Raw genomic sequence first — 17,826 nt, 5'->3', positions numbered from 1 at the left:
CTACAAAGCCCAGAATGCCTCGCCCCTCCCTGATCAATGAGGTCTTATTTAAATGATCTCTGAGGTCTTGGACCCAGGCCAATCAGCTGTCAGGGCTCATGATAAATCGCAATGCATTATTGATAATAATAATTACTGGGACATGCGCGTTCCGGCCGAAGGGGGGTAAATTTCCGAACTCCAGGAATTTGTGGCGGAGTGGGCAAATAACCGCGGCTCTCCAGGCGCCCCGATGCTCGCACCATGTCGAGGCGCAAGCAGGCGAAACCCCAACACATCAACTCGGAGGAGGACCAGGGCGAGCAGCAGCCGCAGCAGCCGGCCCCGGAGTTTGCAGATGCGGCCGCAGCGGCGCCGGCGGCGGGGGAGCCGGGTGAGTGGGGCTGGGGGCGCACGCCCCGGGCGGGCAGTTTCCGGGACGTTCGCGGGACCCTCGAAGGCGCGGACTTCGGGGACCCAACGGCTTCCACCGCAGACTGGGGAACCGAGATCTGGGGGCTCAGTTCCAGAGGAGAGCGGCAGCCTCATTCCCCACCCCCACCCTCGTTAATTTTACACTTCTCCCCTTTAATCGCTTCTCCCCTCTTGTGTAAGTTTCACCCCCGGGTCTCGCTCTTATTGTGAAATTGACCCCCAGCCTCTCCTGTGTCCCTCATTCCTGAAAGGTTCCCTTCTCCTTGTCCTCTGCCCCTCTCGTAATTGGTTCCACTCCCCTCACTGGTAGCCTCCCCCCCACTTGTAACTTAGGCTCCCCTCCTCCCTCCCTGGCGCTGCTTTTTAAAAGAAAGACCCCGGGGGTCCCCACTCTTTCCCTCACCCGTTAGGGTCTTTGTAGGAGGCTGGGGAAGGGGCGCACCCTAGGAAGACCTCCCGGGGGAGCACGATCTGTTGCACGCGCCCCTCCCGGGCCAAGAGGGGGGAGGGGTCGCGACCTCTCCCCACCCCCAGGAGCTGGGGTGCGGGCCACCAGCGCTGCGGAGGGGATTGGAGGGCCCGAAGAGGTGGAGGAGAAGAGCACAGTATTTTCCTTTTTTAAAAAAATTTCTTTTTTGGTTTTCCTCTTTTCTCCCGGGGCTACGCCGCCTGCCGATCTTCGCCCTAACCTTACGGGGCCTGACCTCCAGCCATCTTTGATTTCCGACTTCCTAAAAATAAACCGCGGCCGGCGGGAGGGGTGTGGGCCCCCAGGGGCGGGGGTCGCGGGCGCACAGCAGCCCCGCTGGGGTGCACCGGCCTGGCGTTTTGCGTGCCCTTTCTAGGGCGCCCGGCTTTCCAAACGCGCGCCCCGGGGGCCAGAGGGGAGAGGTCGGGCCAGGACTGGGCGGTCGTGGCCAGGGCGAGCTCCGGGGGCTGACCCGGCCCACGCTTCCGCGCTGCGCGTCTTGAGGGTCTGGAGGAGTTCTGGACCCCCAGCCCGGTAGGGAGCGGCCAAGCAAACTCCTCTCTTCCTAATCATGTAACCCAGGGGGCTTTAGGAGCCAGTCGATTTCCCACTATCTCCCCTCCGTCCTGGCCCGCCAAATTGTCGCCTGATAAGTTTTTCGCGTACGCGTGGGGGGAGGGGGCGTTTTTAACGTCCTCTTGGGCCTTGTTGGTGGCTTCTCTCCTCTCGCCGCCTGCTTTCTAATTTCCCAGCCCGTGATGGGGGTGTGCGCGGCAACCCGACTCCGAGCTACAACTCCGATGGGAAAACGGTTGCTACGTTTTGGTTACCGTACCTTTTATTTCGGGGAGGGAATGTGGTAAATTTCCTAAATTTATAATATAATGTAAATCCCTATTTCCCCTCAAATAAAATTTTTCCAGGGCAAATTAAAGAGATCTGCTTGACCGAGGGGGCGGCTGTGCGTTTTCGGGCGTCCGATGGTCAGGGCTGCGTGCACCCAAGGTCGGAGGAGGGTGGACTCTCTTTGTGCCTTGGGAGGGGGAGTGCGGGGGAGAATGGAGAGGCTTCGTTGCCTGGCCCACCTGGAACAAAAGGGTTAAGCCTCTGCCCGCCCGCTTCCTCCCGAGAGGAGGGGCGAGCTCCTGGCTCTGACCCCTCCCCTGGTCCTGCTCTGACCTCCCCTTCCCCCTACCCGCTTCATTTTGGGTGGGCGCGCTGAAGTGGGGCTTTTGGTGGTGTTTGGCACCTTAGGGGGAGCTTCTTAAATTAACGCTAGCTGGAGTTTGCAATCAGTTAACCCGAGCTGGTTAGGATCGCGGGCCTGGCTGTGCGCTCCCTCCACGATTTGGGAGGGGGAGTTGCTATTGATCGCTTGGGTTGGAGTGGACGGCCGAGCTGCGCGCGGGCGCCCCCTGGAGGCCCAGCCTGGAACCTCGCCCTTTGCTGAGAGGCGGGTCCCTTCGCAGGTACCGGCTCACACCTGATGGGTGGGACAGGCTGGGGCAGGGGGATGGAGAGCGCTGGGCTGGGCTAGGCTAGGGACTCCAGTCCGTTGCTTGAGCTATCCCTGGCAGTACCGGGTTTTCTTTGCCAAGTCTTTGGAATTCTTGGAAAGAATTCTTCGATCCTCGAATGTGTTTGCAGAGTCCCCCAGTTGCCACGATGGGACAGAAGGTAGTTTTCCCAAGTAGTACATTTTAACTGATGCATTTTGTATTTGAGCGGCCTGCATGTATCATTTTAAAAATCCAGTTTAGACTGGTCTTATTTTGCAAAGCCAATTTGAGACCCACTTATAAAGAATGTACTTTTTGAGGGAGGAAAATGAAGTACGGCAAAAAATTAGATCAGAAAATCTGCAGGTGGTCAGGGGACTCAGGCTACATACAGGAAAATTAGCATTTTCTCAAAAGAGTTTCAAATGCCCTTTGTGCTAAACTGGATTACAGCCATCAACGATTAAGATTCCCAAATTTCAAATAACTGCCTAGCCCCAGTTTCTAAACTGAAATGACCTACATTGGCGGTAAGGATTCTGAGAATAGGGCACTTGGGAGCTTATATTTTAATAGAGGGAGAGGGAAATCTTGTTGATCGAAGCGTTAGTTAATGTTGCAGGCTGACTTTCTGTGTTTCCATCTGAGTTTCTGAAAGGGGCTACAACTTGCCCACACCGCTTTTGTTCCGTCAAAAAGAAATTGCACAAGTCAATGCTAGTTGGTCCTTCAAGCCTCTGCAGCCTTCCTCACGGTGGGGAGTTGGGGAGCCATCTTGGGAGGGAGGGATAGAGTTAATGCTTCCTCTTTTTAAATGAAGTTAGGTTTTGGTAAGATTTTAGAGTGAGGTGTGCATTCCAATCTGGTTGTATGACTTTCAGCTGTGTAACCTTGATTTCTGAGCTTTTGGGTTCTTCCTGTGTACCATGGAGATGAAGCATGCTGTTTATTTAGATAGTTTCCACTATACAAGACCCACTGTGTGCTGGAAACGTGATCAGTAATTAATTTTGTTCAAAATAACAATGTTTTATTTTTTATTGTGCCAAGATGGCACTGAACTGCCAAGTTGAGATAATTCTGCAGTTTTATCTGTAGCCTACTGTGTGCCAGACACCAGGCTGGGGACCTCAACGACATTATCTGTAATCCTCATTTTTACTCATTTTAGAGTAAACTTTAACTCCTGGTTGCAGTGGCTTGCCCAGGGTTGCCTTGTCCTGTTTGATTTGAGCCTTGCTCTAAATCCAAGAAGCTGTGTTTATCGTGGTTTTAGAAGAGTTGGTTATGGGATGGGATTTTCTATCAGATGAGGGAGCTATGGTGAGTGTTCAGCTGGTTGAGTGTTATCTCTCCTCCTCTCTTTTAATTTTTGAGATGTGCCTCTGCAGGCTTTAGAATAAGAGGTCCTGGGAAGCAAGTCGAAAATAAAGCAGAGTTTGCATTTGGTGCTCTGGGCTTTACTGCCCTGGAAAAAATGATGGTAAGAGTTCAAGATATTCCCTTTTTCATCATCCTTAACCTATTGTGCTTTTGATTGTTTAAAAAAGCATCTAAAAAATTTTTAAAGCTCTAAATCCATGTAAGAACTGCATCTCTGATCGTTGCCATCTATTTTTTTTTTTTCTAGATTTCAAGTCTATGAAAGGCTTTGTTCTAGGGGGATCTGGGGAAGGAGGCAGCAAAAGCTCCTGCCTTCATGGAGTTTACAAATTGCTTAAAAGATGAGCTCCAGTTGAGGCAATATGGGACGTATCTCTACAGCGTAAATAGCAGAGCTCGCACACCTTATAGCACAAAGAGACTTTGATTCTTTTACTTCTTCCTTTTCAGCAGACTTGAATTTTGATCCAAGACCATTTGGAACAAATTTTTTTTGTACCTTAATTAAATAGAAAGTTAATTACTGCTCTAATTTGCCACCTACAAATTGAGTTAAGGGCTTGTTCCTTAAAGTGTTTCCCAGGATTGCTGAATTCAGATGTAAAATTAAACTGGTAAACCAGTTTCTTTGAACTGGTTCGGTATTTAAGGACATCTCAATTTCCTTTTGTGTTTTTGGTAAGCAGTTATCCTGCCGGTGGGGGTGGGGTAGAAGATGTTTATGTACTCTAGATAATATGCTCATTGTCGTTCTTTTAATATAGGAATGGGGGGGGAGATAAGCTTGAGGCATAATGCTTTCCTTGAGATACACAGGTTTGTGTCTTAAGCATTTTCACCGGCTCCAGAATTTGATTGGCCTCTGGCAGATGAGCTTTCTTCCTATACAATAGTAAGAGTATTTTCTATCCATTTGGCAGTGATTGAATCTAAGCCCCCTGCTGGGTTTACTGCATTCTTCCAACTTATTGGATAACTAGATGCTGAGAGATAACATTCCTAAAATTCGGAGTGGGGGTGGGGTAGAAGGATGGAAGATCTAGTTGCTGTGTAATCCCTCTGAACTTTGCTTTTTCCTTTTGGGAAGGGTTAACTTAAGCATACCCAGCAATTGTTCATAACAGAGTCGTCTTACTCTTTGGCAAATACGCTTTCAGTATTTGCCAGTGGTGGTCTGAATGTCGAAGTACTTTTTACTGCACCAGCAAACAGAGCTCCTGCTGTTTGAAGACTCAAGTGGGATGTTGCCGGTACTGCTTGGAGGCTACAGAAGAGGCAAGCCTGTGTATACAGTGCAGGCAAGCTGGTATTCAAGCTGTAAATCACTCTTGGGAACTGTTGGATCCTTCTAGGGCAGGGAGCTTAACCTTTTTTGTGCCACATTCACCCCTTCTCATCAGAATGTATTTAAATGCATACAATAAGATACATAGAAATACCAAGGAAATAAATTGCATTGAGATAACACTTAGTAAAAGTAACATGTGCTTCTTTATGAACACAATAAAGGAGATCTAGCAGTCAGTCAGGTAACCAGAATTTCCAGTAATGCAACCGCATTGACATCACAGGAAAATACCTGCTTTCTGTTGATGACATAGGCATGGGTTCTGCAAATACCGCTGAGGTATGTTCCCCACGCTCATAATTGAAAGAAGTGTTAAGTTTTAATTCAGCTGAGTGAAAATAAGGTTGCCATCTTTTTTTTCCTGTCTAATTTCATCAGCCCCAGTTTAAAGAGTTATCTCCTTTAAAATCTGCATTGTCAGTAAGGGAATATTGTCCCCAAGGGGGTGAAAATTGGTTTTTTTGGGGGGGGGCCAAAAATGTTTATTGATGTTACAGTTAAGGTTTGTGGCCTTCCAAAGGACCATAGTGCATAAACAGATAATATAGTATATTGGTGGTATTAAAATTTGGCGGGGGGGGGGGGCGGTGGTTAGGAAGAAAAAGCTTTAAAACCCTTCCTAGAGGGGTAAAATGAAAAAAAGTTCAAGAAACTGCTCTAGAAGAAACAATTATAAATCGGGCCACTAGCTTCAGTTCTCTTCTTCAATAGTATTTAAGGCTATAATCCCTGCCCTTGTGTTTTACCAGCACGGCACCTTGAGGCACTTATTTCTGAGCCTTAGTTTCCATGTTTGCGAATTGGGAACAAAGATGCTTGTTTACCTGGCTACGAAGATAAGTGAGTTAAGGTGTAGGAGTCTGAAGTGAGTACTTTGTTGCAGTTTGTGGAGGATGGTAGTAGTTTTGCTTTGGCCCTTAACAAGCATTTGTACATGAGCTTTGTTAGAGATTTCCAGAAGTAGAATGGCTGAGAAAAGGGGTGTAACATTGCTAATTAAAAAGAAGCCAAAGTACAGAAGTGTATACATTTATTTATTTTTTTTCTGTGGTCACACTGCACGGCATGTGCCTCCCTGACCAGGGATCGAACCTGCGTCCCCTGCTTTGGAAGTGTGGAGTCTTAACCACTGCACCGCCAGGCAAGTCCCAAAAGTGTATACATTTTAAAGTTTCTCTTCTACCCCAGGCCTGTGCTCCAAGAGGCAGGGACCAGCCACAGCATCTATTATTTCAAAAGTTTCCCACGTACATACTTATATCTTTATCCCCAGACACAAAAAGGATCTATACATCCTGTTCTCTACACTTTTTTTCCTCTTGAAATCAGTCTTGGGCGGTTGTCTTACAGATCAAGCATATATAATAAAGATCTACTTTATTTTTGAAGGCTACAAAGTAGTCATCATTTTCGCGTACCCTGATTTATTCAATCAGAACCGTACTGATGGACCAGAGTGCATCCTTTTTCGTTTAGGTTGTTTGTTACTATGAAACCTGTATCCTGGTATCACAGAAAGTAAACTCCTAACAAGGGAATTGCTGGGTGGAAGGAGAATTACACAAAAATGATGATGTTGGTGGACTGTGCTCTGAAGAAGTTGTATGTATTTATAGGCACCAGCCTACTGGTGTATTTCCCTCCCAAGAGAAGCTCTTTAAGTTCTACTTCTGAAGTTCTTGACACATAATTGCCAGAATTGCACTTCCAGAAAGATTGTGCCGGTTTAACAACACACCCCAGCAAACACCGCATTAGAAGTCTTGGGAAGGTGTACCAATAGGTACTATCTTAAGGATTCTGGGAATTGGTGAATGTATTTAACTTGATTCTTGGAAATTCTATTGCTTTGGAGCAGTTGTGGAGCCGGAAGGAAGGAGGTACCTACCTGCTACACTCCACATGGAAGTAGTAGGGGTGTATTATGTCCTAAGTTAACCTCCCCACACCCCCAAACCTGACCCCTCAAGCTTTCCTGTTCCTCCTGGGGTTTCTGTGAGAGGAAAGATAGTTGCCAGTCTCAACAGAAGAAACATATGCTTAGGAGGAAGGGTATCAAGGAAGAGTTCAAAGGGACAGTCTGGGTCCTGCGTGCCTTGGTTTTAATGTTGGCTCCGCAGTTTACCACATGCCCTACCTTGGGGAAGTTAATGTCCTCTGTGCCTCAGTTTCCCCCTCTGTTAAATATGATAGTCTCTAGCTCAAGAGTTGTTAATAACATGTAAATTACACCTGGTACATAGTGCTCAAAAGTTACCTATGACTAGATTTTTCGTTGTGTTGCCTTGGGTATAAGGCACATTACATCCAAGTCTGTTTTCCTCATCTGTAAATGGGGCTGATGTTAAATAGGGTTGGATGGGTATAGTATGGAGCCCAGGGCGCCTGGAGGTTCTAGTCTGGACTACAGGAGGCTATTAGGCTGCTCATCATTTTATCACCCCCCTAGCCCCTGCCTTGTACTCAGTAGGAGGCGAGAAGTATTGTTAAATGAGTGAGGCTTTAAATGACTGGTACAAGGCTTATTGTGTTCAGGCAGCCCTAGTTGCCCAGGTAACCAGATAAGCCGCCGAAATAGAAAAGGTGGAGAAACTGATGTTAACTGACTACGTACAGGATCTGCACTTTCAGGTCATAGGATGGCGCCAGGCTCACGGTCAGCACTCAGCAAACATTTGTGAAATTAATCACGTCACTTAACACAGGCATCTAACTTACGTGGTTGTCATGATTTTACACATTCAGTAGAAATCCCGAGGGGTAAGCCCACCACATCAAACCTGTTTTCCATGGATTGATCCTGACCTGTTTGCTTTCTCTTGGCTCACCCCCGACCCGCATACACCTTGCAGAACTTCTGATGATTATTTAGTCTGAAATTAGGAAAAATTAAGTCAATTTATTAAGGCCGTGCTATGGAAATGTAAAAGAACCAGTGTTTGAAAATCTGATGGAAAGTATAGATCTTTCTCAAGAGAAATACACTTTGTTGCAAGATCAGCCCCTCCCCAAATTGTTGACTGACTCCTCAGTCAAAAACCCATGCTGTTGGGAAACGTAATCACCCAAGGAATTGAGGCAAAATGGGTTAGTTGGCTTTACAAAGTGATCATTTTATTTAAAAGATAAGTGGATACTGCCTGGCCTTACCCCCATGCATTTGTACATTTCAAATCGGATTTGTTTTAAACAAAAATGGTCACACCTTACAAACTATTCTGTAACCTACTTCCACCTAACTTCTGTCTCCATGTCAGGATGTACGGAAATTCTGCGTCGTTTTTGTACTGTGGGTAAACCAAAATTTACCTTTATTTTTTTCCCCCCTCTTTTGTGGCTCTAAACATTTCTGTGAAAAATATCCCTCTTCCTCCATGGATTTTTTTTAAAAAATAAGTTTATTTATATTTGGCTGTGTTGGGTCTTTGTTGCCGCACGCAGGCTTTCTCTAGTTGCGGCGAGCGGGGGCTACTCGTTGTGGTGGCTTCTCTTGTTGTGGAGTGCAGCCTTCAGTAGTTGTGGCGCACGGGCTTCGTTGCTCTGCAGCATGTGGGATCTTCCCGGCCCGCGTCCCCGGTGCTGGCAGGTGGATTCTTAACCACTGCGCCACCAGGGAAGTCCTCTCCATGGATCTTTGTATACGTGTGCAAACGTCTGTGGTTTGGATCTGCGCACCTGGAGTTGCTGGGTCTGAGGTGTGCCTATATGACTTCTCAGTGGTAAGGTGTACATATAATAGGTGAGGCAGGAAATGAGAAAAATAAAGTAGCTTAGAGGTTCTCCACCTGCCAGGACTCAGGCATCTGGCTAAAAAGCACAGTCCCCCGACAGGCATTGTGACGTGCAGACTGGCAGTCACTGTGAAGGAAACAGGACCCAACTGCAAAAGAAGTCCAGGGACCACTCATTTTCAGGAATAGAACTACCCAGAATAGGACGGTTGGTTGACTTTTGTGTAACAGAGTAGAAGTTGCAAACGGAAGGTGAGGAATAAAATCCATCATTCCCATCCCTTCCTTCCTTTCTTGGGCTTCTTTCTTTGTTTAATGGCTTATTAATCCTTTAATGTCCTGTTAAGGCATTTCTGTAGGTTTTTCGTAATCAGGAAGGTCAGTGAAGTTTTTTTTCTTGGACATGCAATCTTTCCTTTTTTTTCAGTGTGTTTTTTCTTATTAATTTTTAGCACCTTTAACCTTTCATTGTCCCTGGTGGGAAGGTACACTTACCACATTGTCTGAATGAGTGACTTACTGCAATTTCACCTTCGATGGGCCCAGGATGGAGATGAGCGGCCATGAATTGAGCAGGTTTCCAACATCATTTTATGGTGGCATGAGATCCATTTGCCTTTCAAGCCAGCTCTCAGCTGGGTGAGGGCCAGAGCTCCAAGGGGATTATTTTAATGAATTGTATGCGTTTCCCAGGGCTGCCTTAATAAGTTGGCACAGACTAGACGGTTTAAGACAGATTTATTCTCACAGTTCTGGAGGGTGGACAGCTGAAATTTAGGAGTTGCAGGGTTCCTTTTGGAGCCTCTGAGGGTGAGTCTGTACCAGGCCTCCTCCCTACCTTTTGTTGGCTTCCAGCCGTCCTTGGCTTATAAAAGCCACGTAACTCCCGCGTTGGCTTCACATGGCCTTATTCTGTCTCATGTCCCTTTCTTTTCTCCTTAAGGACACCAGATACTGGGCTTCGGACCCACCCTAATTACAATTGCAAAGATTTCCCCCCCTGCCCCAAAGAAGGTCGCTTGCACAGGTGCAGGGGTTAGGATTGGACATTTTGGGGGGTTATGATTTGACCCCCACTACCTAAGTGATTGGTTCACTTGAGACTCTTTGGATGCCTTGTTCCCTTACACAGTTTTGTGCGTGTTGGGACACAGATCACGAAGACCTCTGGACTGTGAGCTGTGGTTTTTCCCAAGAAGTCACTCCACATCCTTTCTTGGGTGGAGTTCTTAGCTTTTTCTCTCTTGTCACAGGTACTCCAATGAACCCCCCAGGGAGTGGCGATGACGTGAACGTGGACGGAGCAGGGATAAAGAGGCCTCGGCGGGAGGAGACTCACATCTGTGAGAAATGCTGTGCCGAGTTCTTCAGTTTCTCGGAGTTCTTAGACCATAAGAAGAATTGCACTAAAAATCCACCTGTCCTCATCATGAACGACAGCGAGGGGCCGGTGCCTTCAGAAGACTTCTCCGGGGTTGTGCTGAGCCACCAGCCACGCAGCCCAAGCAGGAAGGACGGTCACAGAGAGGACGGTGGCAGCTCAGGGGACACGAGGGAGAAGCCGGGGGCAGAGTCCATCGTGTACTTAAAGACGGAGGCCGCCCTGCCACCCACACCCCAGGACATAAGCTATTTACCCAAAGGCAAAGTGGCCAACACCAACGTCACGTTTCAAGCACTACGGGGCACCAAGGCGGCCGTGAACCAGCGGGGCGCAGACGCGCCCCCCGCCCCGCTGCCCGGCGCCAGCAGCATCCCCTGGGTCCTCGAGCAGATCCTGTGTCTGCAGCAGCAGCAGCTCCAGCAAATCCAGCTCACGGAGCAGATCCGCGTGCAGGTGAACCTGTGGGCCTCCCACGCCCTCCACTCCACCGGCGTGGCCGGAGCTGACTCCCTGAAGACGCTGGGCGGCCACGTGTCCCAGCAGGTTTCGGCGGCTGTGGCTCTGCTCAGCCAGAAGGCGGGGAGCCCGGCTTTGCCCCTGGACACCTTGAAGCCAGCCAAGCTACCTCACACCAGCATCCCTTCTGCTGCCAGCTCCGTGTCCCCAGGGCTGACGCCCTTCGCCCTGAAGCCAGATGGGACCCGGGTGCTCCCCAACGTCCTGTCGCGTCTCCCGGGGGCGTTGTTACCTCAGGCCCCAGGCTCTGTGCTCTTCCAGAGCCCCTTCTCCGCGGTGGCGTTAGACCCGTCCAAGAAAGGGAAAGGGAAGCCACCGAGTGTCTCCCCGGTAGATGTCAAACCCAAGGACGAGGTCCTCTACAAGCACAAGTGTAAGTACTGTAGCAAGGTTTTTGGGACTGATAGCTCCTTGCAGATCCACCTCCGCTCCCACACCGGAGAGAGACCCTTCGTGTGCTCTGTCTGCGGCCACCGCTTCACCACCAAGGGCAACCTCAAGGTGCACTTTCATCGACATCCCCAGGTGAAGGCAAACCCGCAGCTGTTTGCCGAGTTCCACGACAAGATGGCGGCGGGCAGTGGCCTTCCCTACGTGCTCTCTGGCCCTGTCCCCGTAGATGAACCCGGGCTCTCCTTAGACAGCAAACCCGTCCTTGCGACGGGGACCCCCAATGTAGGGCTATCTCAGAATCTCTCTTCGGGGACTAACTCCAAGGACCTCATGGGTGGCCCATTGCCCAACGACCTGCAGCCCGGGCCTTCTCCGGAAAGTGAGGATGGATCCATCCTACCTGGGGTGGGGCCCAACCATAACTCCCCGAGGGTTGGTGGCTTCCAAGGGAGTGGGACACCCGAGCCGGGGTCAGAGACCCTGAAATTGCAGCAGCTGGTGGAGAACATCGACAAGGCCACCACCGACCCCAACGAATGTCTCATATGCCACCGTGTCTTAAGCTGCCAAAGTTCCCTCAAGATGCATTACCGCACCCACACCGGGGAGAGGCCGTTCCAGTGTAGGATCTGTGGTCGAGCCTTCTCCACCAAAGGCAACCTGAAGACGCACCTCGGGGTGCACCGGACCAACACGTCCATAAAGACGCAGCATTCGTGCCCCATCTGCCAGAAGAAGTTTACCAACGCGGTCATGTTGCAGCAGCACATCCGGATGCACATGGGCGGCCAGATTCCCAACGCGCCTCTGCCGGAGAATCCCTGTGACTTTACGGGTCCCGAGCCAATGGCGGTCAGTGAAAATGGCAGTACGAGCGTTGTCTGTCCTGATGATGTCGAGAGCATCGATGTAGATGAAGTCTGCTCCCAGGAGGCCCCTGGCAGCTCCTCGAAGGTCCCCATGCCCCTTCCCAGCATCCACTCGGCATCACCTACTCTAGGGCTGGCCTCGGTGGCTTCCCTAGATGCCCCAGGGAAGATGGGTCTCACTGGTCTTGTCCTGCAGCGACAGAGCAGCCGAGAAAATGGTTCCGTGGAGAGTGATGGCTTGACCAACGACTCTTCCTCCTCAGTGATGGGGGACCAGGAGTATCCGAGCCGAAGTCCAGATGTCCTGGAGACCACGTCCTTCCAGGCAGTCTCCCCAGCCAATAGCCAAGCGGAGAGTGTCAAATCCAAGTCTCCTGATACCGGTGGCAAAGTGGACAGCTCCGAGAACAGCCGCACTGAGACGGAAGGTGATAGAGCTTTGGATTTAACTTAGGTCCATTCTGGGCACAGAGTCATCCAAAAGGAACCTGGGTTGAACTTGACAGATGGAGAGTGTGGTATATGTGAAATAGCTCCCCTGTAGGGCGATTAGCCTTTCTGTGGGTACTTCTGGATAGAGGGCAATAATAACTACCTCTGTCGTAGTAGAGACATGCTTTTGTTTACGACGGTTCTTGCAAGCTGGGTGTGGACAGCGTACTTACTTTTGGTGGGTTTTTATTTTTGTGTTTGAGCCCTGTGAGGGCAACATGGGTAATCCTAAGTAAATGCTCCAGTAGAAGAGTATTTGAGAAAGTGGGCATTGCTTTTTGGCCAGTGAGATAAGCCATAGTTCTTTGATTCTGAAATCTCACTCCCTTATGTAAAGTTCACAAATTAATAACCCTTGAGGGAGAGAAAAGAATCTAACCTATTTTAAAAGCACCCCACATAAATGGGGTGCCTATTGACGGCATTAATGGCAAAAATGGGGGAATAGCAACATCGTAGAATCAGAAAGATAGTGTCAGGGCTTACTTTATAAAAGTAACTGAATGCAGGAATTTGAACTTGGAATTGCATTGCCTGTGACTGTTGCTGATACCTTTAAAGCCAAAATAGTAACCTTCTCTGAAGTGCTGGAGTCACTCTCCGTGCAGATAAACAAGTAAAAGGAAAGCTGCTTCCAAGGTGTCGATTTCCTGAACGCTATTTGCAGGCTGTCAAACGGTGGGGCAGTTGCGGTCAAAGCTCCTTTCTTTTTGGATTGAAGAATGAATGACTGTAGGATGATAATTTGGGATTTTTTTTTTCTGTGCACACCAGGTCGGAGCACTGGCCCACCGACATTTATCCGAGCCCAGCCAGCCTATGTCAAAGTTGAAGTTCCTGGTGCGTTCGTTGGTCCCGCGACCATGTCCCCGGGCGTGACACCTTTGCTAGCCATCCAGCCCCGACGACAGGCCAAGCAGCACGGCTGCACAAGGTGCGGGAAGAACTTCTCATCTGCCAGCGCACTTCAGATTCACGAGCGGACTCACACCGGGGAGAAGCCTTTCGTGTGTAACATTTGTGGGCGAGCTTTTACCACCAAAGGCAACTTGAAGGTGAGTTCAAGCCTCGCAGTGCAGTCAAAAAAGAAAAAACAGAAAAAAGAAGAAAGAGACTTTCTCACATTACAACATCTCTGAAGCTGGGATTCTCATTGTCAGTGCCTGCATGAAATCGTTCAAGTCTGGAAACACAGATGATGTTTGTCACGTGTTGTAATGTAGTGTCGATAAATCCTTTACGGATTTGCCTGTGCTTTCAGACTTGATGACCACCCTGTACGTTGGTTTTTGTTTTCCTGGCCTGCTAGGTTGAAATAAATACCACGAGTTAAACATAGATATAGTGCCACTGGAGTTAAAGGAAGAAAGCCTCCAGGTTTATCGGCCTTTCTTTGAGACTGAATAGCTGGGTTCTTCCAAAGAATGTCGTGTGTCTATTGTTAGGATAAGTTGGTTCCACCTAAGATATTACCTGGGAGACTGTCCCATGTAAGGATCGAAAGTGGCCTGTGTAAGGACACAGGATGGGAAACCTGGGTTTCCCTCATGGTCCTGCCTCTACTTTGTTCCAGGCGTGTTTCTCTGGACCTCTTTTCTCTAACTAGCTCCCCAGTGAGTAGACTAGTTGAATTCTTTGTAATGAGAATGAAGGTTGAAACTTCATCTTAAAGTTGACCTAGAAGACCTCATGTCATGTTAGAAATTAAAAGTACTTATTAAAAAAACTATATTCTCTTAATATTTTAGTCTAGGTGGCAGAAATGTCAGGGGAGGAACATGGAAGTAATCTAACCTGTAATCCCAACTTCCAGAAATACAAAGCGTAAATTTATTCAGGGGCCTTGGAATCAATCTGGGCAAGGTTTGGAGCTGCTGTTGCTGCGTAAGTGGCTTTGGGCAGGTGGCTCCTGTCCCTCGGTTTCTCAGGCATGGGGATCATGGTAATGACCTCAGGGTCGCTTAGAGATTAATTGAGTTGTATGAGTGTTTCACGTGATGCCAGGAACATCTTAGTAATTTCTCGGAGTGATGAAGAGCAAGTGACGTCTGAGCCCGCTGGGATAACTGCTGACTTCTAAGCATATCAGTGAAGTGACGTGAGAATGCTTGAAACGCAGGACCCATCACGTTCTTCAACTCTTTCTTCATAAAGAAAGGGATTTGAGAGCTCAAAAACCAGACCAGGAACATAATTGCAGATAGGAGGCTGGCCAGGTCGAAGCAGCAGTAAGTGGTAGGATCTCTTTCCTCTTGAGAAGAGTCCTTGCCTTGTCTGCTACCATAGATGAAATAACATTCATTCCCCGTGGCCTCGTGTAACCTTCCCAACTAGGCTTATTTTTCTCTACAGCAGTGATGACTCTTGTTGACACACTATGTATTTAGGATGTCAGCTCCATCAGGCCAGGGTCTGTTTTGTTCAAAGATTATTTTTTAAACTCAAATTTTCTTTTTTTTTGCGGTACGCGGGCCTCTCACTGTTGTGGCCTCTCCTGTTGCGGAGCACAGGCTCCGGACGCGCAGGCTCAGCGGCCATGGCTCACGGGCCTACCGCTCCGCGGCATGTGGGATCTTCCCGGACCGGGGCACGAACCCGTGTCCCCTGCGTCGGCAGGCGGACTCTCAACCACTGCGCCACCAGGGAAGCCCTTTAACTCAAATTTTTATTCAAGTAATTGTCGATTCATGCAGAGGGAGAAGTCATACAGAGATGCTTACCCACTTTGCTAGTTTCTCCCAGTGATAGAATTTTGCACAACTATAGAATAAATAATAACCAGGATATTGACATTGATGTAACCTACTGGTCTTACAGATATTCCCGTTTTACTTGTACTCCGTGTCTGTATGTGTTAAGTTCCGTACCATTTGTTACCTGTAAGTTTGTGTGTTCACAAGTTGTAGCCATAGCACTTGAAACAACGCTGCTGTGTAGTAGGTGTCGACAAAACTGTACACGTGAGCAGTGGTATGGGGAAAATTGGAGTGTGTATTCCCCACCTCGGTTGCCCTTACTTGCCTCTAGGCAGGAATGTAGATCCATGGTTGCCAGATGATCTGATTTTTTTTTTCCCCCAAGAGAATAGGTATCTGTATTTTTTTTTTTTTAAATAAATTTATTTATTTTGGGTGCATTGGGTCTTCGTCGCTGCACCAGGGCTTTTCTTTAGTTGCGGCGAGCGGGGGCTACTCTTTGTTGCGGTGCGCAGGCTTCTCACTGCGGTGGATTCTCTTGTGGCGGAGCACAGACTCTAGGTGCATGGGCTTCGGTAGTTGTGGCACGTGGGCTCCAGAGCGCGGGCTCAGTAGTTGTGGTGCATGGGCTTAGTTGCTCCGTGGCGTGTGGGATCTTCCCGGACCAGGACTGGAACCCATATCTCCTGTATTGACAGGCGGATTCTTAACCACTGCGTCACCAGGGAAGCCCGATATCTGGATTTTTTTAATAATGACATCTAATTTTAAAATATAAGGTTAGATAGACCAAACCCATAGGCAGACTTGACTTTGGTTTGCCCACATGCAGTCCCATCTCTGTTTTGGTGGAAACCTTTCTGTCCCTCTTCCCACAGGTCCATTATATGACGCATGGGGCCAACAATAGCTCGGCACGCCGTGGCAGGAAGCTGGCCATCGAGAACACCATGGCTCTATTAGGAACGGACGGAAAGAGGGTCCCCGAGATATTTCCCAAGGAAATCCTGGCCCCTTCGGTGAACGTGGACCCTGTTGTGTGGAATCAGTACACCACCATGCTCAATGGTGGTCTGGCCATGAAGACCAACGAAATCTCTGTGATCCAGAGTGGTGGCATTCCCACCCTCCCGGTGTCGCTGGGGGCCAGCTCCGTGGTGAATAACACCGCTACCTCCAAGATGGATGGCTCCCAGTCGGCCATCAGTGCCGAGGTGGAGAAGCCAGGAGCTGCCGACAGCGTCCCCAAACACCAGTTCCCTCACTTCCTGGAGGAAAACAAGATCGCCGTCAGCTAAGCTACAGGAGAACGCACGTCGAAGGAGCAGTGCAGTGACCTCTCTAGAACTGTCCCTTTTTTGTTTGTTTTTCTTAAAGACCCCATCTCCTCCAGTTTTCTTCCTGATGTGCAAATAATGTTTACAGTTGTGACCGCAACCTCAGGCACATCCTGCAATCACCATGTTGCCATGCTGCTTTGCAAAAACAAACAAAAAAGAAAAATCAAAAAAAAAAATTCATACTAAAATATAGACTAGTATTTTTTTTTTTTTTAATTTTGGAAAGAAGCGGGTCTTGCAAAGTAGTTTTGTTACTTGCAACAAACTATATACATAAAACCTTTGTACAACCTAGAGTAACTGTTTCCAAAGACTGTCACCTGTTTCAAGTTGGAAGGTGTTGAACCACCATGGAGAAGACAACTGTTTTGCCTGTTTGGGGGGTGGGGGGAGGGGTGGGTGGGTACTGTATACTTACTTCTGCGGTGACTGTATGCGGGTAAATGGACAAGGTCTGTCGTCTGTTTAGGGACCTGTTTGGTATTCTCCCAACCCTACACCCATTTTTCTTTTCTTTTTTGAATGTACTTTTTTTTTTTTAAAGCCGAGGTTGTAGAATTCCAAATTTTTTTTCAACCTTGGAACCTTAAGTAGAATGCCCTCAAGTGGACAGATTTTAGTCCTTAGAAAGTCGGTGTGTGTGTTGCTGCTTATTTAAATACAGTTCAGTTGGAGCCCCAAGAGTGCCAAGGTGTCCTCCCTATGCTTTCCAGATGCCCTTCTTCTTCCCAAAACCAGGAGAGGTGAGCACCTGAGCAGGGAATCTCAGGTGACCTAATTTAGTTCACCGGTGCCTACTCTGAAGAGCTGGGTGTCCGTTCTTGAAGAAACAAACTCACAGGAAGGGCATGTCTTATTATATACTAATAACTTCTTATACTAATTTGTACCAGAAGTTCCTTGATTGTGACGTATGCCAAGTAATTATGAAGATTTTTCTTTTTCTGAGTATTGCATGAAGGCTACCAAGTTGGAACAGGCAAGTCCTGGATGTGAAAGCTTTAATTTATCTACCTCATTCATGTGTTATTTTTGTAGCTATAGTCTCTATTTTCTTATTTGATGACCGCTGAAGTGTTCCTAGGCCCTGTCGTAAACCTAAGAGTTGATGTATTGGTGGGAGCAGCTGGAAGTTCAACATGTTGTGATTCTTTTTTTCTTAATCCCCCTTTTGTATATGTGATATTACACAGATGATGAAGTGTTACTCTTGAGGATTTAACAAGGAAGGAGAAAGAAAGACCCACATTTCTGGGTGAAGTCTTTGCCCCTCTATGTGGAAAAGTGGATTG

At 48.2% G+C, this 17,826-nt stretch overlaps 1 protein-coding gene across 2 annotated transcripts; it reads left to right on the top strand.

Annotated features, from left to right (window-relative positions):
• The first annotated feature begins 243 nt into the window (after positions 1 to 243).
• Positions 244 to 16,492, top strand: SALL4 (spalt like transcription factor 4). Of its 2 annotated transcripts, none has more exons than XM_065892646.1 (4): positions 244 to 373; positions 10,098 to 11,117; positions 13,273 to 13,553; positions 16,073 to 16,492. In XM_065892646.1, exons 1-4 carry the CDS (start codon positions 244 to 246, stop codon positions 16,490 to 16,492), a joined length of 1,851 nt encoding a protein of 616 aa, XP_065748718.1. The 2 variants fall into 2 exon arrangements, with proteins under 2 accessions (XP_065748718.1, XP_065748716.1); XM_065892644.1 differs by having other exon boundaries at positions 10,098 to 12,434.
• The last annotated feature ends 1,334 nt before the right edge of the window (positions 16,493 to 17,826 follow it).

The sequence above is a fragment of the Phocoena phocoena genome, chromosome 15 (genome assembly GCF_963924675.1).
Source record: "Phocoena phocoena chromosome 15, mPhoPho1.1, whole genome shotgun sequence".
NCBI classification, from domain to species: Eukaryota; Metazoa; Chordata; class Mammalia; order Artiodactyla; family Phocoenidae; genus Phocoena; species Phocoena phocoena.
This window is presented reverse-complemented; position numbering and strand designations above follow the sequence as displayed.